Source organism: Acipenser ruthenus, chromosome 25 (assembly GCF_902713425.1).
Source record: "Acipenser ruthenus chromosome 25, fAciRut3.2 maternal haplotype, whole genome shotgun sequence".
In the NCBI taxonomy this organism is placed as follows: Eukaryota; Metazoa; Chordata; class Actinopteri; order Acipenseriformes; family Acipenseridae; genus Acipenser; species Acipenser ruthenus.
Window position 1 is genome coordinate 23,706,197 of NC_081213.1, and position 26,086 is coordinate 23,732,282.

General features: G+C 34.0%; 1 protein-coding gene across 5 annotated transcripts in view; it reads left to right on the forward strand.

Moving 5' to 3' along the window:
* Nucleotides 1–26,086, forward strand: part of LOC117413947 (bis(5'-adenosyl)-triphosphatase-like) — a 225,890-nt gene that overhangs the window by 52,078 nt on the left and 147,726 nt on the right. For 4 of the 5 annotated variants that reach the window (XM_058999716.1, XM_058999719.1, XM_058999717.1 and 1 more), the window contains one exon: nt 20,171–20,292. In XM_058999716.1, the coding sequence (XP_058855699.1) occupies nt 20,187–20,292 (106 nt within the window). In that variant the 5' untranslated portion in view covers nt 20,171–20,186. Of the gene's footprint in view, nt 1–19,235; nt 19,257–20,170; nt 20,293–26,086 lie in introns of those variants that run through there. The other variant, XM_034023430.3, reaches the window with a different exon arrangement.

Below are 26,086 nucleotides of genomic sequence, written 5' to 3' on the forward strand. Positions count from 1 at the left end.
TCATTTCTTTTTGGAGACGATAAGTCATCTACATAATTTTACATGGGACTGTGTATTCTTATTAATCTGAAATGAGAAAAAATAGTATGTGCTATTACTTTTTGTCCTTGTCTGGTCTTATTATAGTATCTACTGTTCTTTTTATGTTTTTTTTTTTCTTTGAAATTGCATGTTCTGCTTCAGTTTGCTTTTATTTCTGTTTTATTGTAATGTTCTTTATGAATTGTAATTGAGTATTCACACAGGCCTGCTTTCCAAAGATAAATACATTGGATAGTTTAAAGGACTAGTTCCATGTACTTCACGTTCTTGTAAAATAATACATACGCTGACATAGGCTCTATTCCATCATCAGGAACATTTTATTGGTATTACTATTAGGCTTGGCATACTTTGTTATATAACAAAAGGAACGTGAGCTAATCTTCAAACTACACCTATGGACAAAAGTTTTGCATCACCCTACAGAATGAACACATTTTGCTTCATAAAGTTGAATGAAACCTGCTGAATAATGTTGTGTTAACATATTGAATTACATACCACTTTGTAATTTTCCATATACGTAACGAAAAACAGACACAAATTAAAAAATGTGACATTTCAAAATCTAACATGAAATACTGTACTACTAATATGGCTTTCAGTAGACTTTTGCAATATCATTTTGTAGTTTCTTTGATATATAATTTGTCTCAATCCCAAAATTCCAAGTGATGTAAAACTTTTGGCCATAGCTTTATGTGTGTGTGTGTGTGTGTCTGTGTATATATATATATATATATATATATATATATATATATATATATATATATATATATATATATATATATAATTAAACGCTTCCTCCAGTTTCTGAATTTTTTTTCTCATCAATTCCAATTTTCTCTATTGACATGAAGCAATTACAGAGAATGAACTACAGATGAGCTAGTAATTCAGAGCATGGTAAAATAAATACATGGGAAAAAGAGGATATTTACCATGATAAGAAATTGCTGTTTTAAGCTAATTTTACCATACTAAGGTTCACACTGAATACTAAATAACTATTGGATTTGTATTATTTTAAGCTGGCTGAGTTACTGAGTCTTCATTCCAATGAGTTACTACAAATCTTCCATTCCAACAGAAACTGGTTAATTCCATTACAATGGCTCAATTTGCTCAAGGACATTGCATGATTTTCCTCAGGTGCAAGCCAAGCATAGCACAAGGTCCCTACTTCCGCTGTAAAAAGCATAGAGTACCACAACCTGTCAACATGTTATTTTTTGCTTAGAAAATATGACTGATTTATGTTAATACAGGGATAATAAAACAATTTGTTGTGTTCTTATAACTCATATTTTCCCAATTAAATGTAGATCAAATCAAATTGTCAGAGTGCATTGTATATAATATACCCTGTGTTATGACTCATAGCAAGATCCATCTGCGTATAATTGCCATGATAGTTACTAATGAGTTGTTCAGTGTTCAAGCTTTTGTGGGCTTGATTGTGACAGTTACTGAGAAAAACAATTTATTACTAGAGCAAATGTGAGTTGTTTTTAACCTCTGTTTTGTTCAAAATAAATCATCGCAAAAGCTAATAATACAAAATGTTTTTTTTTTTGTTTTTTTTTTCTGTGGCAGGTGGACTTTAAGTGCTCACTGCTTACAGATTTTTGAAATTAATGCACATCAGCAGTATTTGTATTTAATGAGTTACTTATGGTGAAGAAAGACATTACCTAAAAGGGAACAATTTGTTAATTTGCTGCTTGGACAGAACTAGGCTTTGCACAAGCCCAGGTATAATAATGCAGGGGTGTATCTGAGGCAGGCAGTTCTATTCTTAGGTAATGTAATAGAATCTGTAGAACACCGAAGGTTGCTCAGATGATTAGTGCATCTACTACGAGCAGATGAGGTACTTGAAAGTCAATGAACGAAGTCTTCAGCTCTTAATTAGTTGATGCAATCATTAAGGAAACCAAGCTGTCAATTCCCATTAATTTGAATTGGCAGCAATTCAAGAAATCTCTGTCTTGGTACTTAAGGTATTTAGAAGATATTTAAAATATAGTGGTTTTATATTAGTTGGATCCACCATCACAAATCTCAGACACACACACACACACACACACACACACACACACACACACATATATACTCATTCTGTGTAATTAGAGGAGGTTCATTTAGTGTAAAATGCATTTCATATACTTGTTTTTACCATACATTATGGGGAGAAAATACACTGTGGAAAATGGGTGCTTGGAACATATCTGTAGATTGGTCTGTGATCAGGGTTTTAGATTTTCTCAATAAAAAATTGAATGAAGGTTAGTTCATTCCCAGACTCTGTATACCTTGTTTCATTAGAGACTGAAACTTTCTCTTAGGAAGCTGTGCAAATGTAGAGCCTCTGCTGAGGTGCGTGACCTGCTGTGCCTTCAGGTTATTCTGTTGCTTTGTTCAGCACTGAGGTTTCCATCATAATTGCAAAGTCAATTTCACCTTTAGCTTAGCAATATATATACATTTTTTCTACTTGGTTAGAACACCATATACTTGATTTAATTGGCTATAGTAGTAGCATTTTAAGTCCAAAGAAAGTTTGCACCCTATGTTTTTTTTTTTGTTTTTGCTTTTATTTTCTTATGTTTTTTCCATACTAATTAGTTCTTGCAAGAATCTATTTAATAATGATATATCCCCCTTGTGACCTTGGATGTCTACCTTTCTCTTCATAATATACTGCACTAAAATGTTTCCAAGTGGAGTCTTTATCAATACCTGTATTGATACACAATACATGTGTAAACTGTAGTGCGTAACTGTAGTGTGGGCATTTTGGGATTGCTTTCCCCTATCCCTGTTTAACTATTTGAAGCCACTGCAAGAGTGGAAGAGCTGTCATACGAATGGCCACTTATACATTAACGCATGGTGTTCATTTTTGTTAATGGTAGTCTGTTTATAAACTAATAAAAAAAGCTCTACTCAAATATTCAGCAAACAACAAACAGATGCCTATCAACTTCAGACCAATCATATAATTTGAAAAGGGGTTACATTTGTTTAAAGGTACTTTTAAAATATCTTTTTATACCTTCACATATTAGTTTATAAATTAATTACTGTATATTAACTAATTATTAACACAAAATGAGCAACTAAACAAGAAACAGCTCCCTTCACATTTGCAATCTAAGTGTACAGTTTTGTTCCTCTGTAACAATCTCCTGACTATGACTGCTCGACAGTATTTCTTTTTTCTTTTTGTAAACAGACATAGTTGTTTGATGTAGAGAGAAATCCTCTCTAGTATTTCGTTTTTGAAGGGATATATTGTATTTCTGCCAATTGTGCTAATTGAGTTTCTTTTTAAAGACAAGCTGAAGAGTACTGTGTATCCTCACAGAGATGGTAAAGCATACCACAGATTATCTGGTATCCAAACAACAGCAACGTGGTTGCCATGGTTGCACAGTTTGTCAGGTTGTTGGCTAGTCACTTGTATATAGGATTATACTGTATTTGGACAGGGATTCTGTTATTAACAGCCTGCTGGTGTATTATGTATACAACTCCAATCTCGCAAGATATCCTCTTTACAGGACCTATATCTGGGTTTAGCCACTAGGTCTATTTCGTGGAAGGTTAGGCATTTGTCTATATTAATAAGGTATGTCTTCTTCTTTTAACATACATCAAAAACAAAGAAACTCAAGGTGCATGCCAGGTGTTTTAATACACTTCACATCTTTGCACATAACCCCTTCTGATATATACTGTAACGACAGTATCACCAGTCTAGATCTCCCACAAGGCATTAGAGAACTACATTTTCGATTGGGTCTGGGGTTGTCTTGTCACTGCCTGTCTGCTACAGCAAGATACTCTCCCTGTAATAACAGTTTATATGTGTAACATGGCTCAACAGTGCATTCTTATATGGCTCCAAAATACTTACTCCTGTTTCGATGACTCAGGGAGTCAGAGTGGGCAAAGCAGTTACGGTACACTTTACAGAAGAGCTTTAGCAGGGATGCAGCGAGGGATCCAGCTCTGCCTGAATAAATAGTTACCTTGGAAAAATGGTTACACCAGCGTAAAAAGTCAGCGTCAAAACTCTTTTGTTCCAGAAATCCTTCAACACTTACACAGTTCATACCATAACTTGACAATGGGCACCAACCAATAAAGAGTCTCCATTCATTACTGCAAAGAGTAGCTTAGCAACAGAGAAGACATCCCATGGATCCCTGGAAACTGAAAAGTTAGTCCATTTGCATGCAAATTCTAAATATTTAATTCACAGAAGCAGCACACTTGTATAGAAAGGTCCTTTTGGAGCTGATCTTCTTGACACTCTACTTCAGGGAGCTGTGTTAAAGGTCTTTGAATGACCCCTCTCTTCAGTTGTACTATAACACATTCTCGCTGTAGATGGTATAGGCTTAAATCCTGATTATAATTGGGTTCTTTCCAGCATCTGATACATTATTTACTAGGCAGCTCATTTAGAACAAATATTTCTGAACGTTCAATGTTCCCATTAAGATTGACAGATCCAAACCACATCATAATTTCAGGCCAGGGCCTGGAATGACCTTGTGAGAATGGACAGGATTATAAAAATTACTCTTGTTTTCTTTATTAAATTTTTTTTTTTTTGTATGCCAATTCTGTCGTGATAGATAATGACATAAACTCAGAAGCGATTGGCCCACTGAAAAATCTCAGAGAGAATGCATTCTAACCCCCTGCTCTGAGAATCGTACAGATAAATGCATGACAAGGGTACCTGAGATTGAAAACCATTCAGTACAAAGAGTGTTTTCAGGGTCTTAAGAACTACAGAGGAAAGGGACTGGAGGGACCTGATTTAGTGACTCCTTGAATCATTTTTCAAATACTGTGCAGCTCCAGTGCTTCAGATTAGCCTTTTACTGGTAAAATAAAAAGACAAAACAATATTAAATAATTTGTGATAAAATCTGGAGCTTTGTATACAGTATGGGCTGAATGTACAGTGAGGAACGGCAGATATAAACAAAACAAAATGTTTTAGAGTAGCTGCAGTACCATGTACATTTTAAATAAAAAATACATGTTGTTCAAATTTTTTTTTTATAACATCTGTTGTGCAAAAAAATCTGTGAGTCTCTTTCTGTGTGAGTCTCTTTTTGTAATACGTACGCATTTCATTTATGTTACGGAGATGTATAAATGAGGTTTACGGTTTGGTATTGTCTTTGCCATTATGTATGCTCAGTCACCGGAAATGATTTTGTAAATGCAATTTGAATACTAGTTTAGTTTACTTACGTTGGATGTATAAACTTTCATCTGTTAATATCTTCTTCGTATGTAGCCTAATAATTTGCATTTGCTCCATGGTGGTGTAACTCCAAGGGTGGTGTTTTGTGGTTTATTACTTTTAATTATGTACTTCCATTTTTTTATGTAATATTTTATTATTTATTTATTTGTATTTTTTACAGTGTGGTGCTTTGTAGATAATAACAAATGTCTGACATGTTTGCTTTATTTATTGATTTATTATTTTACCCTCTTTGTCTGTCATGTACCTTTTTGTGTACCTTAATCACTAGTAAAGCTTTTTTTTTCTAGCATCAAATAAAATCCATTTTTTTAATTTATCATTTTAGTAACATATTGCTCACTTATATGTTTACTAAGAGCGTACTTAGCATTGTTCTCTTCAAACAATATTGTTACACAAACAAGCACATTTTAATACAAAACAGCCAAGCTAAAGGGATAATAGGATATTGGTGCATATATTACATGTTATTCCGAAGTGAAAGCTTGGTTTGAAGTACATTTATTAATTAGCCGTCTAGTAAAGGGAGCCACTTAAGAGAGAGGCAATAGATAGCATAATACAAACCTATTATAAGCAGTGTTACATTGTACATATTTCATTTTTTCCCCTTTTCAGTATAACAATGAAAACCACTTTTCAGTCTAATTTCCTTGTATCTCTGTGTTGTTTTGCAATTCAAATTCCCGTTTTGGCATTGAAATACAAAAGGTGGTTGGAGCATTAGACATGTATGAAGGACATTTTATATTCCAATGTCAAGGGTTGTTAATCATTTGCTTTTGCATTTATCTCTATGAAACACAGCCCAAGAATGCAGCAGATATTGCTGGGGAGGAATACATCTTTGAAATAATATCTGGGATTCATTTCCCTCATCGTCTAAATGACACACACCAAATTAAAAGAAAGGAAACCAATAGCAGCACGGCTGCATACATTTGCATTTCTGCATAATGCACATTGTGACCCTGTGCTGTTGAGAGCCTGGATTCTATCCTAGCTGGCATTCATAGTGGGAATAAGGACCTCTTTTTCCAAAATTTTTGATTTATATATAACGAACATTCTTTCGGGAGAATTGAGAGAGCTGGTAAGCAGTCTTCAGAGATTCAATTGTTCCAGCCTATTTTATACTAACTTAGATGGCAAAGTTTTTGAAAGATAACCCCTCTCCTTTTCTTCAAAACTCTTCAGAGACCTAACATGATAAATCAGGTACAACCGAACAACTGCTCTGATGTGGGACTTTAACAAGAATCTTTTCTTAGTCTTCTTCTGTTTAATAGTTGATATTATCATAGTACACTGGGAATTGATTTACCTGTAGTTTATTAAAGCAGACTGTATTAGTTTGGACAGTCCTTATTTTTCGCACATGTTTCTTTCATCCAAGTCCTTTAATGGGAAATTGGAAGTATAAAAAAAAGGTTACACAGAGGAAAAATATACAAATAAGCTAGGCCCCATAAAGGGACTGTCATTTTTCTTTAAATCTGAACTTCTAATCATGGAATATGGAATCAAAAGAAATAATCTTTGGTTGATAATGCTTGTTGGTGAATTGCAAGGAACAATATTGAGAAGAGAAGATAACCACTTACAGTACAGCTATGGCCATAAGTTTTGCATCACCTAGAATTTTAGTATGAGACATAATAAAAATAAACTGTAAATATAATTTAGATATTGTATTTAACTTCATGTAATCAAAGAAACCACAAAATGTATATTGCAAAAGTCTACCGGAAGCCATAATAGTAGTATATGTATTTCATGAAATGTCACATTTTTTAATTAAAACTATAAAGCAGTATGTAATTCAATATGTAAATGTAACATTATTCAGCAGGTTTCGTTTGATTTTATGAAGCAAAATGTGTTAATTCTGTAGGGTGCTGCAAAACTTTTGGCCATACAGTAACTGTATACACCAAAGCAGTCTTTTTTGAGCCAATATAGATTTGTAAAAGTAACTCAGTTTTATTTGAAGAAACTTTTTTTTCCCAGCAAGCTCAACACTAAAACCAATAAAACCATTAACAACCTAAGCATCGATTCACAGAGAAAACCATCTGTATTTTCAGCTGAAAAATGATACTGTTTTAAAGTCTTTATTCAGGGTGACAGGAGATTAGTCAGGTGTCAGTTTTGTTCAGGTGTGTATCTTCATACCAGAAAGGATTTAGCTTAAATCTGGATTTTAATACTTACTTGTTGGACACAAATAACTTAAATATGTATTATGTATGTGCTTTCAGTAACGTGGACTAATATTATTAAAATGAATTACATGTTATCAAGAGGAAAGTCTATCGTAAGGCTTATCATTATATGTGTACACTCTGGTGAATCAGATGCACTTGAAGGTTAGACATGATTCTGAGAACTATATTAGGGTGGGTTATTTATTTATAACAGAAAATGAAACAAAGTGAATCTAAACAACAGGAATGATACATTAGTTAAGATAACTTTCATGCTTATACCAAAATGCTCATTAATGCATGTATTGCAGGAAAGAACTATTCCAGTCTCGTTATACCATTGTAAAGCATTGCATTCTTCTTATTTGCTGTTGAACAGTTTGACAGATGTGTACCTAGAGTCATGAATTTTAGGAAGTACTATGTGAAGGTCAGGAATTCTAAGATTTCAGTGCAAATGGAAATTTGTTGTAACCACACATCTTCAATTACAGTTTAAAGGTTACAATGACAAAATAATCAATGGCCTTACAGAAAACACTCTGAGGCCTCCTGGAATGTGGATACAGCTATTTGACCAAAGATTTAATCTTCTTGAGCTAATTCTGTTGCCCTTTTCTCTGGTTACTTGTCTCATGTAATGTTGTTTCTGCTGTTAATGAAATTCAAGAGACAGTAGTGTTTGCTGACACTACATGTTTAAGATGATCATTTGAGTTGTAATTGGGTATATCAGTATCCTTTTTTTGAGAGAGAATCTGTGCTGAGAGGAAAATGGTCAAACCATTTTTGACTGTTGTTAAATAACTTAATAAATTAAACAGTTTGATAATATGGATCATTGGTTTGGTGTACGTGCAAAAATAAAAACAAGTCATCGTTTTGCCACGGCATTTTGCTAATACCTTTTGACCAATTTGGGTTGTTGTAGTTTTCTTTTAGGGAAATTCTCCTTCAAAATTCAAATGATCTTATTAATATTAAAATATAGGAGGGTATATTTAAATGTTTCTCTCAGTGTACCAGTTTGGCCTTGTGCGATTATTGGTATTGTTCAGTTTTCTTAAACTGGGTTTATAATACGTTTGTAGAGTTTGTTGAAGAACTACAAGTGCAGCCTGCCTCATGTGACCTCCAAAATAAATAAATACCATAAAAAGAGTGAGGAAACAAAACAAAAAACCCAGACATGATGATTTTCTACACTTTTTAGTCAAATGAGACAAACTATTCACTATCAGTGGAGGGAACTATTAGCAATATATGGAAACACAGGATTAAAGGTTGAATAGAAAAACATTTCTAAGTGCTCAAGGTATTTGGGACTGTGGGTTGTATCTTTTCAGAATGTATTTTACATGAAAAAAGAACAGAACTCTGGACTCTCAATGTTTCATAACATTAACAGTGGTTTCTTTTTCCTGGCATTAGAACAGCTTGAGTAGAAGCCAAGTAAATCAGTCCAAAAAAGTGACCTCTGAAACAATCATTCAGGATGAGTGAACCAAATGATCTTTAAAAGACAAGTGTCGTAATAGTATCTTTCCAGGTTTAAAATATTTAATGTATTCATCAAATAGATATTATAGTGAAATATAGTAACATTTATTTTGGAATTGATTTGAGCCATCATCAGCAAGGTCTGTATGTCCAATATTGACACATTTGTACTGATTAATTATACAAGCAGAAGATCTACAGTTATGAGAAAAGCATTACAGTATATGCATGAAATACAACACATTTTCAGATGAGGCTACTTTGTAAGATTGTTTAGGAAAAATAATCATATTTATGAATACGCCTTTGACTGAATACAACCGTTGGAAGCTGGATGTGAACCAGCAACCATGTGGTTTCTCAGGAAGCTTCTTAACCACTGTACTAAAGGATTGATGCATAGCACCTGCTAATAACTGTCTAAAGGCAGGTTGGACTGTGTTTTTTGTGTTGGGCCATTGCCAAGAAAAGTCCATGCTTGTATGTTTCAGTAAACTACTGGTAATAGTTCATTTCATCCAATGGCATGATAATATCTCCAATTGGAGTAATCCTGACACTGCCTACACATTTCTATGAAAAGCTCCTTTATTTATATTCACACTTATTTTATCTCAAGATTGTAAGAGGGGACTGAAGGCCAACCACTAGGAACAAATCCTGTAGTCTAAGTGGCATCAATGAGGCTCACCACATTAACCTTGCAGAAAAGTAAATGGAAGGCGGTGGCGTTTACATTATTTAGAGTTCATTAGTGTTTCCTGCTTTTGAACAAATCCTTGTCTTTTTACATTTTTGATATGGCAGAAAAGCAGCATTAGTGGCAATTATGTCAGCTAGAGGTGTCAAAGATATGAATGCCTTGTTAAAAAAAAAAAATCTCCACTGTGTGTGTACACCAGGATTTTCATCAACAACATCCTTGTATTATTCATTTACGCAAGGGTGTATGGAAGATACAGCACATGTTAATGGTATTATGAAAGGGCTTTCAGACTAAAAGGAGCAGTTATTTGTGTTATTGTTTTCAGTGTTCCAGAGGTGTAATCCCTAAAACCTTCTTTCAGGTGGGTCTGCATGATAATGTGTTGCCTTGCATATGTAGGAATGGATAACAGACACAGTGTATTTATTTTTGTAATCGGTTTTGGTTTGCAATTGGACATGCCACTAAAAATATGATGCGCATATATATATATATATATATATATATATATATATATATATATATATATATATATATATATAGATATATATATATATATATAGATATATATATATCATTATTATACAATAGCCGTTGTTATTAAGGAATCACTATTAAAATGGATACTTAGACTGAAGGAATTTAAACATGAACAAAATGAATATTATTTAAAATAAAAATCCAATAGTGTGGTTGCTTTGAAACGTAATACCTCGTATAATGTACTGAGAACTTGGCCATTCTTGATATTATAGGAATCAGTGTTTTTTTTAAATGTCTGTTTGGCCTTTTTTATTATATTGTTTCCCAAAAGAAACCTGACTTCACTGACATACAGAGCATATGCGGTCTTGTAATATGAGGTTGCTATGGTTGATTTGTTCAATTTTGTTGAGTACACACATCTGTAGGCGTTCATTTAACTGGGCACGTAGTCTTTCTTGGGCAATAAAGATACTGCCAACATAAAAAAACATGCTTGGGATAGTGATTATTTTCATTTTTTTATATTTTTTTAAGATACTCTTTCTGTTTCTAGAACTTTCACACTTTAAATGATCTACTCTGCTCCTAGACAGTAGAGGCATCCATTGCAATTATTATTATTATTATTATTATTATTATTATTTATTTATTTATTTATTTATTTATTTATTTATTTATTTATTTATTTCCTAACAGATGCCCTTATCTAGGGCGACTTACAATTGTTACAAGATATCATATTATTATAAAATGCTATTGAATTAAAATGGACTGCAGGATAATGCAGTCTTTTCAACTTGAAAAATGATTGGAACTATTATTGTAAAGCACTTGGAATTGACTTATTTAAGGTTTATTTTATTCTTTCTTAATGGCTATTGATTTTTATATGAAAAACATGTTCTAGTGGGGACTGTGTCTAAAGGATTGTATTGAAATAAATAAATAATCCAGGAACAAATTAGAGATTAACTGCCATTTATTTTGAGTAAAACACTGAGTTATTTTCCTTGATTGTATTTGCTGGTGAATAAACCCTGACTACCCTGGATACATTGTGAAATTACTATTTTTAATTCAACTGTCTGTGGTGTATTTTCAGTGGAAGAATTGAAAATGCATTAGATCATTACTTGGCATACTCCTCTTTTATGTTTGGATAGATACTGCTTTACAGTCATTTTCATGAGCATCTTTGCAAATATGTATTTACCAGCATAAATACACCTACTGTATTTTCTTTACGTAAGACTTTGATATTGTATTTTTGGGTAAGATGAGTGATCTCATCTTAATCCAGTTCATAATGCCACAGTGTTCAGTAAGAAATGGTAAAGACCCCATTGGTCTGATGGACTAGGCCCTTTCATATCAAATCACCCACTGACATTTTAAAAACGGAACACTGTGCATACACTTGAAACTTAAATGTTTTCTATTGCGCTCTGTGACAGGAATGACGAGTGGTGACGTCAGGCCAGAGTGCAGGAACTAGAAACACACAGGTATTTGCAGTTCAAAAACGCACTTTCAGCGCCGTTTTTATTAAACAAAAATAAATAAAATATTTAAACAAAAAAAGACACTTTGCTCACAGAGCACAAAATAAAACAGATAAACAAAACAAAATCTCGAACACAAAAATAATACGATCTTTTAATTGCTTTCGTTTCCTCTCGCCGCTCTCACTCCTAAACACCCACCCGGAACATGGAGAGCTGCAGGCTTTTTATACTGTTTTATATCAGCCACAATCTGCACGAGTTTATTAATTAAAAGTGCAAAACAAACAAATCGCCAAGCCGTCCTAAATACATAACAATAACAATAACAAAAACAATAACATACAGCGCTTCACCGACATAAAAATAAACAAAGCAATAACAAATACAAAAACACACTGCACAGGGGCGGAGGGGGAGACCCCGATCCTAAAACAAACAAACAAAACAATGCACAGGGCACCTCGCCCTGCTACACGCGCCATTTAACTTTACTATCCTAAGCAAACAAAAATGCATAATTAATGCTTCAAGTGCTTACATTAACCCAGCAGGCTGCTTAGTTAAGAATTTGTTACTGCACTTTTAAAGGTTAGACTTGACCCTTTAGCTAAATTTGCAGTGACATTACAAGCTTGTAATGCCAAATCTAAAAGTACATTCAACCTAGATTTCGTTTTCTTCCTCCCACAATTCAATTATAGCTCATATAATATTTACGGCTGGTTTCACAGATCACAGTTAAATACAATCACTTCGGTTCTAGCAAGTACAAGTATATGACAAAATACGATTCAATAACGGAGCAGATAACAGTGTCAGTGATAGTTACATCAGGATATAATTAAATACAAAATACTACAGATTAAATGACCCTACAGTGCTCTAAAGTATATTAGTTATCACTAATCTTGGACGACTTTAAGTAAGGTAGGGTAAGGTAAGGTAGTCCAAAATCACTGCTAGTCAGGGTCTGTGAAATTAGCTGATAGACATCTCAGTGTTCTATATTATTGAGGTTTCTTTCTCAGTGAGAGACTAGTCAGAATAAACATAGCACCAGGACAATTATTTGTAGGGATTTAATATATATAGATGTATTATTTTACAAAGTCCATGGTTCTTTTTGGGCTTTGACAATACTAGTGTAACAGAGCTAAAGAACATTCTAAAGCAGTCAGTTATTATGGAATGTTTAGACACTAATAGCTTTTTAACTTGTATGTTTGCAATGGTTCGTAGAAGCCGTTGTGCCATGTGTCCACATATGCAATGCAAATTATATCTCAGGAATCAAAATAACATGTACACTACTGTGTAAGCAAGCTATGAAAGCTAGCTCTTCCTTTTAGCACTTCACGTGGTTCTGCTGTGTTGTTTTGTATTGTGAAATGCAATCTAGATTATGGCACAAGAGATATCATTTAAACTGCTCGGGGTTGTAATTGAAGCAGCCTACGCATCTCTGAGTGTCGGGGAAGAGGAGGTTCTGTAATGTGTTTACCCTGGCTTGTCCTAAATAACATGTGTGGATTGACTTCCAAAACCTTTGGAATGAAAAAGAGTAGCAATAGGAGCCCCTGTATGGCATATCCCCCCTGGAATACACTTTCATTTTCTGAAAGCAGCTCTTTTCACTTTTCCATTTATCAGAGAGATTGCTCTTTGTACATCTGTAACCATCAGAATCAAGCGGACAACTGGGCTGTTTCATGCCATGAGGAAAGGCCTGAGCTTCTCCATAGTACAGAGTAAAGCTGATGCTTATTGATTCTTATTGCTCAGACAGAATGATTACTTTAACATTCAGTAATAACAATTTGTATTTGTGTGAGAGATTAGCAACAAAACCTTGCTATTATTTTGCTTGGAAGAGAACTAGAGTGGAGCCTAATAAAGTCTTAAGTGATTGATCAATACCCATCTACTATTATGGAAATAAAACACAATAGTTACCTTGTATTATGATTCTGTATTAATATACTTATGAAAGTACTGTACCTACTGTTCATACACCCTGTTGAGAATACCATTGAGTTATCAAGGGCTGAAAAACTGTTGCCATCTACCAACCAGAAATTGAAACTCCAAAGTCCCAGCTAAATACTTTATGGCTTCATGGATATAAAACTAGAATTGAGCGAGATTCAAATTTAGAGGCAGGGTGTTTTTGTTCTGTTCAGTACACTGTATAAACTCTTTCTGGCATGGAGGCAGCACTTCGCTAGACTTACACCAGTGATAGAAATAGGAACATACTTTCTCCTGTATCTCTGTACGGGGAGAATCCTGTGTTGGGAGTCATTTTTCAGGCTGGGTGTAACCAGGGTGCTTAATAGCTTAAACTACAGATATCTTTGGCCATTTAAAAATCTGTTGCTACCCTGGAACATGAATGTTAAATCTGGAACTATTTCCAAACAAAACCACATATACCTTTTGAAATGAATTATCATACAGGGAGTTAGAATCATTTATGCCTATAATGTAGGATCTCTAGTTAATTTATAGAGTCAGTGAAGTAACCTGTTACTGAATCATCTGTCTTTGTCTTACTATTTTAGAGCTTACTCTTTCTGATCTTTGTTTTGCACAAAAAATTATTGTCACTATGTTTATTGTAAATGAGAATTTCACATAATACAGTGAGTATGATGTGATATAGGCTACATGAAAAGCTACCAGTTATTGTTTGCACATTACTTCTGAGACAGTTGTATTAGTATTGTTAAAAAAAAAAGGCATTGTAAGATGGATTATGATTAATGGATTCAGACCAGCAGGGCCTCCCTTTTCACTTTTTATGAACTGTTATTTAAGCATTACCACACATAATTGGCCTCTCCCCAGCAGTCTCACTTACAGTTAGTAGAACGGTTTGCCTATATAGTTATTTCTGTTTCATCCCGTTTTTTTTAACTCCTTTAGAGCAATTTTGAGTGTGTTTTGGTAATTAATATATTTGTTTAAAAAAAAATGAGTAAAGCCATATGGTCATGTAAAGAAATCATATGTCTCCTGTTAAATTCACAACTTGCAAGGTAATTCTGAGAACATGAAGGCTTTTCGGAAGCAGGATTTTCATTTCAAGATCTGTCAGTGTTGGTCCCTTTACTGCCAGTACCATGGCGAATCTAGAAATTGCAATTCTACTGTAAGAAAGATTAAAACGACTGGATTACATTTTAGTAGTAGAAACTACAAAAAAACAGATTGTTTTGTTGCATTGTGACCTCTAACATGCATGACACCTGATGCAAAGAGAATCCCAGTTTTCTTTCAAAATCTGTCACAACCGTTCCATTGGAGGTGCCTCCTATTATATTTTTGAAAGCGGTTGTCTTTTTAAACAACATATTGATCCATCTCAGTACTGTATATTGCAATCATAGTGAACCAGGGGCCAAATAGATGAATAAAAGCTGTTCATGTTTTTGAATGTTCACACAGTAAAGGCAAAGTATTGAGAGCAGTTAGTGTGCATTACCAGTGACTGGGATATATATATATATATATATATCAAAATCAAGGCAGATTTGCTGTAGTTCAGAAGTGTATGTGCAGATGTTATACAGTTACAGTCCATCCATACTAATCATGCAGTCATAGTGTAATACTGTAATATCTCGTGGCTATCTTATAGTGTTATAAATAAACAGGTTTTCATTTTTTACACCCAAAGTAACCCAGAGATGGAATTACTGCATCAATCGCAGCCAGTCATTTGATATGTAACCCTATAATACCAAATGTTGCTTAAAGGAAACATTTTATTTTGATGTTAAGTTTCATATTATTTTACTTTTAACAAAGCCTGGGAAGGTGTGGCTATTTTTTCTTCTTCTAATATTGACGGTAATTGTCGCCCTTATTATTCTAAAAACAGTAGTATGTTACATAAAGAATGTTGATGATAAAAAAATAAAAAAAATAAATAAATTATAGGGCTGTCAAGCAGTTACAAAAATTAATCGTGATGAATCTTGAGATGATATTTTTTATGTGTTAATCTTGGTTTTAATTGCATATTAAATTGATACAATTACTGCATCTGTCTCATTTAAGTTTGTTTTATTAATGATGCAATTATTATTATTATTATTATTATTTTTATTATTATTATTATTATTATTATTATTATTATTATTATCATCCAAAAAACAACCCAGCATAAAAACCCTTTTTTCCTGTTTATGGATTCTGGATCCTATTTGTTGGTCCCTCTTTATAGATTTATATTTATTTACAATCCAGCATGTGTTGTTAAATTGTTTGAACCAGCTGCTAAATCACAATGGAGTCAGTTTATTACACATTTCTGCATTTAAAATGATCAGTTTCCTTAAAATTGCCTAAATAAAACCAAACATTTACTGAGTAACGGTTAAGTCCTCCATAATTGTAAATAATATTGACATCCATTTCCTTTTGTTCAATAAAAGTGTATGCATCTAATGTAGCTGCGATCATGCCTTTTTTCTGCCTTATCGCTTCCTTCTTGCACACAGAATACACATGATTGATAGCTGTGTCCAGCCACAGGGCTTCTTGCTTGTTTTCCCATTTGTTTTATGAGAAGCTGGTTGCAGTTTGGCTAACGATACATTTGTAATCAATACCTGGTTAGGACTGAAGGTGTAAACCAATGGCTCTTGGTGATAAGATTGACCCTGGGGCTTAAAGTGTCAGATGTAAAAAGATGTTTCATTAGAATCTCTGTCTAGGGTTATTGCCTGGTAGGAAAAAAAACACCTTGGGTCAGAATCTTGACACAGAAACTGATAAAGGTTAGAGGTTGGGTGTTTCTTGTAATTGGAGTAAAAATCCCATACCAAACTGTACCGATATACACTGACCAACACAGGTAACGCACAATATACAGATATAGGGTAAAATTCTGTCATGTTTTTTGTTATACTTTGACTATAAAAAATATTTTAGTGGTCCCACTGATTGAAAAAGCTGTCAAGTAATGTTGAAAATGCTTTACAAATTCACAAAGTGGGTATGAATAGGCTGTGTTTATTGTTTGTGAAATCATTGTGTTAAAAAACTGGAGAGCGAAGTTGAGTAGTGAAGTTAGGATATTTCTTTGATTGAATACTGGACTGCTCAGCCATGGCAGGGAGTGACACCAGGCAATCATGGTGTTGAGAAATAGCATGTTCTCATCAAGGGGATCCATTTTTTTTAATGGAGTCATAAAAACATAAGAAGAGTTTAGGAAAGAGAAAAGGCCGTTCAGCCCATCACGACTTTCCCCTTGATTGCACACCATTCCCCCCCTACTAGGGAAACTAACTTAAAAGGAAAATTGAGTTTTTTCTTTTTTTTTACATGTTCCCAGTGTTTTAGATCCTACTATCACCTGGTAGGCTAGTCCATGCATTTATCACACTCTGTAAAAAGGTGCTTCCTACCTTCTGTTCTAAACTTCCTTTTTCTCAGCAGTGCCCTCTTCCTACTCACGTTTAAGTATCCTCTTTCCCTTCTTTTTTCTAGGCTGAAGTGATTACATTTGTGTAACCTCTCCTCATAGCTCATGTCATTAAGTCCTGGGATTAGCCTAGCTGTACCTTCTTGAGTGGAATGATGTATTTTTTGTAGTGAGGCACAAGGGCAAAATAATTATGTAGTACAATATAAACACCCTGGATTTTATAGCACTCTATTCAAGGCAGATGTATAGATTACTATACATTATTATCATTGACATTGTTCTACTAGTGAAAGTATTATAGTTCTATAAAATGCATGTGTGAGGGAGAGGTGACTTGGCATACCAATATGTAAGCCTTTTGTTCATTTTTCTAAAAAGCAAACCCAATAGAACACACAAATAAATACATTTTAGTCATTTGAACTGCAATGATTTAATTAACTGTTTTCTTTATGAAGTAACCGTGGGAAGCATGGTGTCATATTTGTGACAAGGCTGGTGCTGCAATGAAATGTGAAGGTTTCTTCTGGCATTTTAAATTATTTAATTTCAAATGACATGTTTAAGTGTTTGTTGCAGGCGATACCTCACTGAATAAAACATTGTTATCAACTATTATTAAACTGAATGGTTGTTTTAGAATAGGGTAGCAGAAGCAATACATATTGCCCCATTAACTTTTTAATGAATAGGCAATATAATAGCATTTGGAAGTATATATAAATGAATGGAATTAGATTCGTAACACAATTAAAATTTAGAAATGAAGTTTCAACTTTGAAATTGTAAATGGCAGAAATTATAAAATGTCATTAAAAATGTGATTGCATGAGCTGAGTATTTACACACGTCAATATTTAGCACATTTTTTTTTGCAGTTGACAATTCAGCAAACAAAATAAGGCACACGGATGACTAGAATCAGATTTCCCATTGTGAGTGAGGGGCATAAAATAATTGTAACAGTTTCAAACAAGTAAGAAACAACTCGCAGCTTCTTGCAACAAAGTCTAATGATAGTTGTTTTTTTAATGGTTGTTTCTCTCAGAAGAGAATCCTTTGCCTTTGTACTTGCTTCAAAGTAAGTCCCAGAGCGTTCAATATAAGATATACATTTAACCCAGGCAGTTTTATGAGGCTAATAAACTGCCTTCAAAGTTTTATATGCATTATTATTTCATGTCACTTGAGGGTAAAGCAGTGCATGGTTTATTTTCCTGGAAAACGAATGTAATGTTTATTTGTTTATACAGTCGCATTAGTGATAAAAAGTATATTCACGTTCTGTGTAAGTCCTTTGTTTACCATAAACTGTCTCAATGCCCACTTAACATATATACTTATACTGAAATACACGCAAGACAGTTAAAAACTGCTTAGATTGCTATAGCCCATCTCAATGTAGCCCATCAAATGTGAAGTTTGTGATGATATTCTAAAAGTAAAAGTGTCCTAAATATCACGATGAGAAAGCTTAGGTTTGAAAACCAAGACTTTAAACCCCTATAAAAGTGCCGTTTTTATTTTTTTGTTTGTTTTGAAAAGTATTATTATGTATTTGTTTTGTGAGGAAAAAGGCATTTATCTCAAACACACACTGGACTGGGATAAAAAGGTTAGGTTAGGCATGATGTCATTGTAGAATCATCTGACCAAGTTGTTTCTCAGAAAGAGAGTGATAGAAGCCGGACCTATGTCTGAATCTGATCTCATTGTTATTAAATCAGAAATTTGTAGTATTATTATTATTATTATTATTATTATTATTAATAATAATATCATAATAACATCCTGCCTGGCCAAACCGATTACCTTATCATTGCATGCATGCATAGATGCAAGCCCACCAAAGAAACAAAGACTTACACACGCACAGATTGCAGTACATAGGAGAGAGAGATCACTGCAATAGGCAGGCATTGTAGTGAGACAGTGTACCTCACAAGTCAATTTTTGACACCATCTACCAGAAGCTCTTGACTTTTTTGACAGGTGCTAAGCAGTGAACTCCTCTGTCAGAGATGGAAGATGCCACATAGTTAGAACAGAAAAAGGAACTGGTTCTCATTTCTGAGTAAGCATGTCCTTGAAATGGGATCCAAATGTCTTAATGATTGCTTGACTAAGACTTCAAACACCTTTAGGCTAATTTGAAATGACAGTTTATATTCTGAGGCAGGACTAAGATAGGCAAAAGAACCTTCGCATGAAGAGAACCTACTTGTCGAAATGAAATGCCAACTCAATTTAAGAATTAGTAAATTGAGAAGTGTCAGTCCACTTGTTTATGTGTTTTTTTTTTAAATATTGGATATTAACAATTACTGATGTATGTAATGCTATGTATAGCACTTTTAGATGTTCTACAGGAAAAGCGCTATAAAAAATGATTGATAAACAGATACGCAGGTTTGCATTTTCTTTATTTTTATTTGGTATTTTTAGGTATTTCATTAATTTTAATGTTAAATATTGTTATTAATTTTTTAAAAATTATTATTTGTTTATTTAGCAGAACCCTTTATCCAAAGTGACTTACAGAGACTAGGGTGTGTGAACTATGCATAAGCTGCAGAGTCACTTACAACAAAGTCTCACCCGAAAGACAGAGCACAAGGAGGTTAATTGACTTGCTCAGTGTCTCACAGTGAGTCAGTGAGTGAGCCAGGATTTGAACCGGGGACCTCCTTGTTAGAATCGCTTTTCTTTAATTTAAGTATATATCTTGTATGGATGTAAGATTTGGTTGAATTTCCTGTGCTAATGGTGAGTTTGTCACTTTCAAAGTCTCCAGGCCAGAAATAGTAGGGTACTTCTTCACACTGGCAGTTATTGCAGTATATGCCCCTCATCTAATGTGATCTACCTCATCATTCTTATTTAGGGGAATTATCAAAGTATCTCAGAACCCAGTCAGAAAGCTCACATCACTGGCAAAGAATTGATCTGGCCAGCACACAAATTTGAATTTGTATTCCTTTTTTTCAGGCCCTGAAACATCACCATGACTACGTTTCGCTTTGGACAACATGTAGTAAAGGCATCAGCGGTATTTCTTCAGAGCGAATTGTCTTTCGCTGTAGTTAACAGAAAACCAGTGGTCCCTGGCCGTATCCTTTTTTAAAAGCACAGCTTAACCAGTATCTGCTAACAATCAAGACAGCTAAAGGCTGACAGGCTATCCTTTCCAAATCAAGGCTCAGGTAAGATGTTACTTTCATGTTTCTCCAACAGTCACTAGAACATTATCTGCCTGATGGTGCAGAAATTCAAGCAGTGGTTGCTCAGCAACAGTTACATTTTGAATTGACCTTGTGAAAGGGGCCTATTAACAGGTGTTTACAGAAAGTTGTGGAAGCATTCGAATGATAACTATAAAATGGGTTTTAATTTGAAGTTGCAGATGAAGTGTTTTAATTGGTTTGTGTCTTGAAAACAATTTAAACATTATCTATAACTAGAAACTGGTTCAGTTCATGGAAACTAGCAGAACACCATTTCTTGAAAAAAGATACATTCATTATTCACTGATGAACACAAATTTCTTCTGCTAAATTCACAAACAAACATAAATGCACGATTTGTATTATTATTAATTCTTTTCTTGGTCCTTTGTTATACTTATTTTTATATGTAATTTATTTTTTCTATTTTTTCTTAATCCATTCTATTTATTTTCCCAACCAAACTCTGTATTTGAATAAACAGTGTGTTAATATGTGACATAACAAGCTGCTGTGAACAAAGGAGTGCAAATTTAGCACTAGATTCTAGCGCCAGGCTACCTCATATAGCACCAGCAACATTAATTTATGGAGCTTGAAGACATGTTTCATTTAAAAAATAAATAAATTCCTTAGGATTCCTTAGCAACCATAGTCTAATTGGGTCTGAACTACTCACATGACCCAGCCACACTCATACTCATACACAGGAGACAAGGTTTGCGTTGTGTGGGAAGTTGTGCAAGCAGGTTTTATTTTGCCACAGTAATTCTAGGATATGTATATAATCATATATATATTTTTTTATTACTCACTTTATATTTCATGAAAGTTCAGATTAGTATAAAACTGCAACTAGTCTGTATTCTTCAAGCAAGGCCACTCTTGTTAACATGATTAAAGCTTCACATGTTTAACTATGGTTTTTATTGGAAAAAACACATATATATATATATATATATATATATATATATATATATATATATATATATATATATATATAATGGATAGTTCACATTCTGTACATGCTTTCATAATTGTTAGACATCAGTTTTTATTGTCCAGATACATTATAAAAACATATGTATGTGATTGTAGGCTCTATCTGATAGGATTTATTCTTTATAATTTACTTAAAGTCCTAGAAAAGAAAAACAGAGACATCAGTTGTTGCACTGAAAATCCATTATTTGCTCAGAACCCATGGCTATGTTTCAAGTTTGTTTCAGTTATGGAATGAATGCTGTCAAAGTTAATATATCACATAGAGACTGCTTTCATCAGTTTTAAATCCCAATAGTTCAATTTATTTTGAACTAAATGTTTTACTGTTCTGTCAGTCTTTTTTTTTCTTTTCTTAAAGTTATATGCACTATTAAACAAGGAAACACCACAACATCATTTTACTGTTTAGTAAATACTGCCTTCTATTGGACTAAATTTATAGGCTCTTCATTTCCATGTATGTTGTTGGAATAAAAAACACTTTTGTCTTGATATATACTGTAAACACCTTTGTATAAGTCTATTTTCTAGGTATTTTTAGGGGGTCCTAAAAATTGGGGGAGCGACTTATATACCAATGTGACCTATAGGCTTTTTCCTGAAATTGTTGTCTCAAAAGGGGGGGGGGGGGGGGGCAACTTATACACAAGTGCGACTTATACACTTTTTTTTTTTTTTTACAGTATATGCTATTATATAATAGTTTTAAAATATCATACTTTATAATACTGTCACGTTATATATGGGTCCCTTAGAAGTTAGAGATCCTTTCTTGTCACAAATAGTTTTCATAACTTTGTGTACTAAATATTTTTCCAATGATGTGTTTGAATAGTAGAAAATAAGACATTGGGGCAGGCCTCAATTAAATAATATTGTAGAGGTGAAGTGTCAGCTAGTCTTTAAATAGAAATTCCAGTCAATAGAATGTCAACGTGGAACACAAATAATTGGAATTTGAAGTTTTCACTAATGCCTGATAGGTGGGAGGAATGTAATATAATACCATCGCAGAAAACACAGACTAAACAGCACAGAATCTAACTGCCATTTAAAACATTAATGCCCTTTTTAGCAAATAGTGTATGCTAATCAGTACTGTGACAGGCTGGGAATTGTTGTGACTTTGGTCTGGGCTGAAAGAGCAGCTGAATAAGAATAACCCACATCTTGATTTAGCCTGGAAGTGGCTTTGAATGTGACAACTTGCTCGGATCAAAGAAGGGGATTGTGCTTATATTATAACATATTCAACCATTTGGGGAAAAAACTCTACATTTCAAAGATCTTCAGGGCTTGCTGTTACAGTAGGGCCTTCATACTATCTCTTTCTGAGCTTGTCAAGAAGCTGTGTCTCAGGTGATCCATTCCAAATCACCTTGAGGCTCAGAAGTCTCTATAGCAGTAACATCTTTATAAATAAGTGTAGAGCTGCTTCAGAACTGGAGACCAAACTAGATAAAGTGCAGTGAACCCAAACCTATCTTTGTCTTTTCATGTCTTGTTTTTGTATGTACTAATTATAGAAAATACATTTAGATGATTTACCAGAGCTTATATATTAAAAATAAATAAATAAATAAATAAAAAAAAAATTCTGGTACTCTAATTATATGTGTATTTTGAATATCACTATGTATTCAAGTTAAGCTCATGTCCACTCATCAGAAATTGTGATACATGTTTTCTGGTTGGTATGGCTAATGAGGTTGTTGCTCTTGGTTTAACAGGATTGAATTTTATGTAGAACAGATTTTTGCTTTGATGCTTAATTAGAGCGTATCGCAATACAATCACTGATCTAGATTTTGAATACATATACAAAATATATTTTTAATAGAAATATCAAGGAAAATAGCATTGTAATAAAAAAAAAGAAATATTGCGCTGCTTACTGCTGAGGCTCACACATACATAAAGGGAAGTGCATTTAAAATGCTGTTATCATGACAAAACGGAAGAATTATTATTTTTGTTTCTGACTGCTTCTGTATTCCAGTGAGGAATTAGCACTACCAATCACATAGAGGGGGCTATCTAATGAATGGTTTTTGAATGAAAATTAAGATGAACAAAACATGAAACACCTGAATTGAGTTGTAAGGGCACCTTACTGTTATACTACACTCAAAATCCTGGGCACAGACAACAAAACTATGTTAGCTGCAAAGGTTTTTTTTTGGCTGTGTTTGGTTTGGCTTTAGTTGTTCTTGAAAGAAAATACCAAATATAACTTGCTTTTCCGGTGCTTAGATGACAGGCAGACATAATAAAGCGATTAAATTAAGACAACCAGGAGTTCTAACTTTGGTATGATTATTTGCAAAAGAAATGATGCTTAATCTCAAGTGTAATACCTGAAGAAAGATTGAATAGAACATGTTAGTAACATTAATAAGAGATTAAAATAAATAATAATGGCACTTCTACAAAAAACAATAACGGTACTACATTCCAAATGGATATAATGTATTAAGTTTTCTATAATGAACCTGCTTGGTCAAACTAACCGCAGAATACACACGATCTTGCAAGGAGTGTGCTTTTGTCAGTTGTATGTTATGTATATGTGGCGGAGTGTCCCGCCCCTATTTATTATTATTTGTATTTGTTTGCGGTGCGGATAAAAGCGCTGCGTCTTTTGTTATTGTTTTTTATATTTATAATTTAAAAACCCTGTGAGGATGCGTGGCTGATCAGCTACTGATTATTTAACTAGCTGACAGTCATGCATCCTTACCAAACGCGTGCAGACTGTGGCCGAGGGGTAATAAGATAATAATAAATAGGGGCCGGACAATCCGCCACAGTATATCATTGTGAATTTGTTTTCTGTGTAATTATCAGAATTGTAACATGCATTCCTGGTTTTTAGTTTACATGCATAGGTAGCATATGGCCTGCTAACATATTAAAGAGTAACCTCTGCATAAGTAGTTTGGCATTGTGTATGTCTATTTCCCTTGCCACTAGCAACCCTGGTTTGAAATCTCCAGGGGGTTTGATGGAATGTGTACCCAAAAGTTTCTGCAATGCATTGGAGGCAAATTAGGAAGACAAATCGACAGTTGCTGTCAAAAGCTTTTAAAGTTAACAGACATGTGACAAGTGGAATATCTACTGTAGTATTTGGAACTTCAAGGGCATACATAAAAATAACCTTGTTCCTGTAATCTTCGTCCATTTTTTATAGTGCAAGTAAATCTAAATGGGAATCTTCCTTCCCTGGATTAAAAAAAAAAAAAAGACAGGTAAAAACGTGAGTGCCAGAGGTTGCCTTTGAATGTGAGGTGCACATCGAGATTGATAGCTGCTGCTGCCATGATTAAGATAAATAACTTTGGTCTGATAGAGAAGCTAATTCATTATTAGAAAATAAAGGCTTTCCACTTTTGATTATCCAAATAATGACAGTAATTAAATTGATCTTTTTGCCTGTGTAATCTAAATCATACTGTATAGTGGTTCACTGCTGAAACCAGACTTTGAGTCTTGCTTATTTCGGCACTCTTGTTGGAGATGTGGACACTATTCAGCAGTGTAAAAAGATGCAGAGGGCATTCCTCAGTGTGATAAAAACAAATTACATTTCAGTTTAAACTAATTATCAGTTAACTCAATTCAAAACATATGCATTTCAGGAAGTGGGCTTGAGTAAAAACGTAATAATTATTGCAAAAACTGAAATTTTCTTTGATACTGGTGTTTTACATATACTTCTGGCTACACAGGCCTCAATTAGCACTAATTATGGACCACCTAACTTTAGTAAACCAGTTCAAGATTATTGCTGAGAGACTCTTTAAAGATATTTTTAAAAGGCAAAAGGCAATAGACAAGGACATACCTGATGACACCTGTTGAAGTAAACAGACCAGCAGATATTATGATAACTTTTTTGGAAGAGAAAGTTTACTGCTGTCTTTTACTAAAGAGCCTAAGTCCCCAGTTTGAATCACAGGGCACGGCATTAACACTGTGGCATAGCTCGTTAGAGCCTGATAAAGGTGCGCTGGAGGGCCCAAACGACTGTAATCAGGCACTGCCCTGTCAAGTGATTTTGGCACCATGTTTTGCTTAGAATTTTTACACCTGGCTCCCACCAGTTGTCAGCCGTTTCTTTGAGGGGTGTCCTCATTATCATTTTCACATAAGAGATTTTGAGACAGGGCAAAGGCTTGACATTGCAATCCAAATGAACATCCTCAAAGCAGGTCTTTTTGAAAGAGCAAACGCTATCGTAGGGAAGCTACTGAATACACAGTAAATAAGCCGCTTAGTCAATATGTGTGACAAATATGTAAAATAGTAATAGAACATTTCACTGTAATATATTTCCGATACAACACACACACATAATTTACATTACAGCGTCCGTTTTGTACCTTTCAGAATTACAGATTTCAATTTGCAGATACATTGTGAATCTTAAGTACAAGCACACATACATGAAACCTATTTAAATATGTAACATCTAAAGAGACTGTATTGTTAATATGTTGGGGCAGGACTTTAAAACAAACAAACAAAACAATTGCTAGCTTCCACAGTGTGCGTTAAACTACCACAACTGTATAAGCATCACCTTGGCAACCTGCCATTATCTGTAGACCCACTACATCAAAATTAGAGCAGTACATCCATGCAGAATGACAGGATATCAGTTATAGGGTGT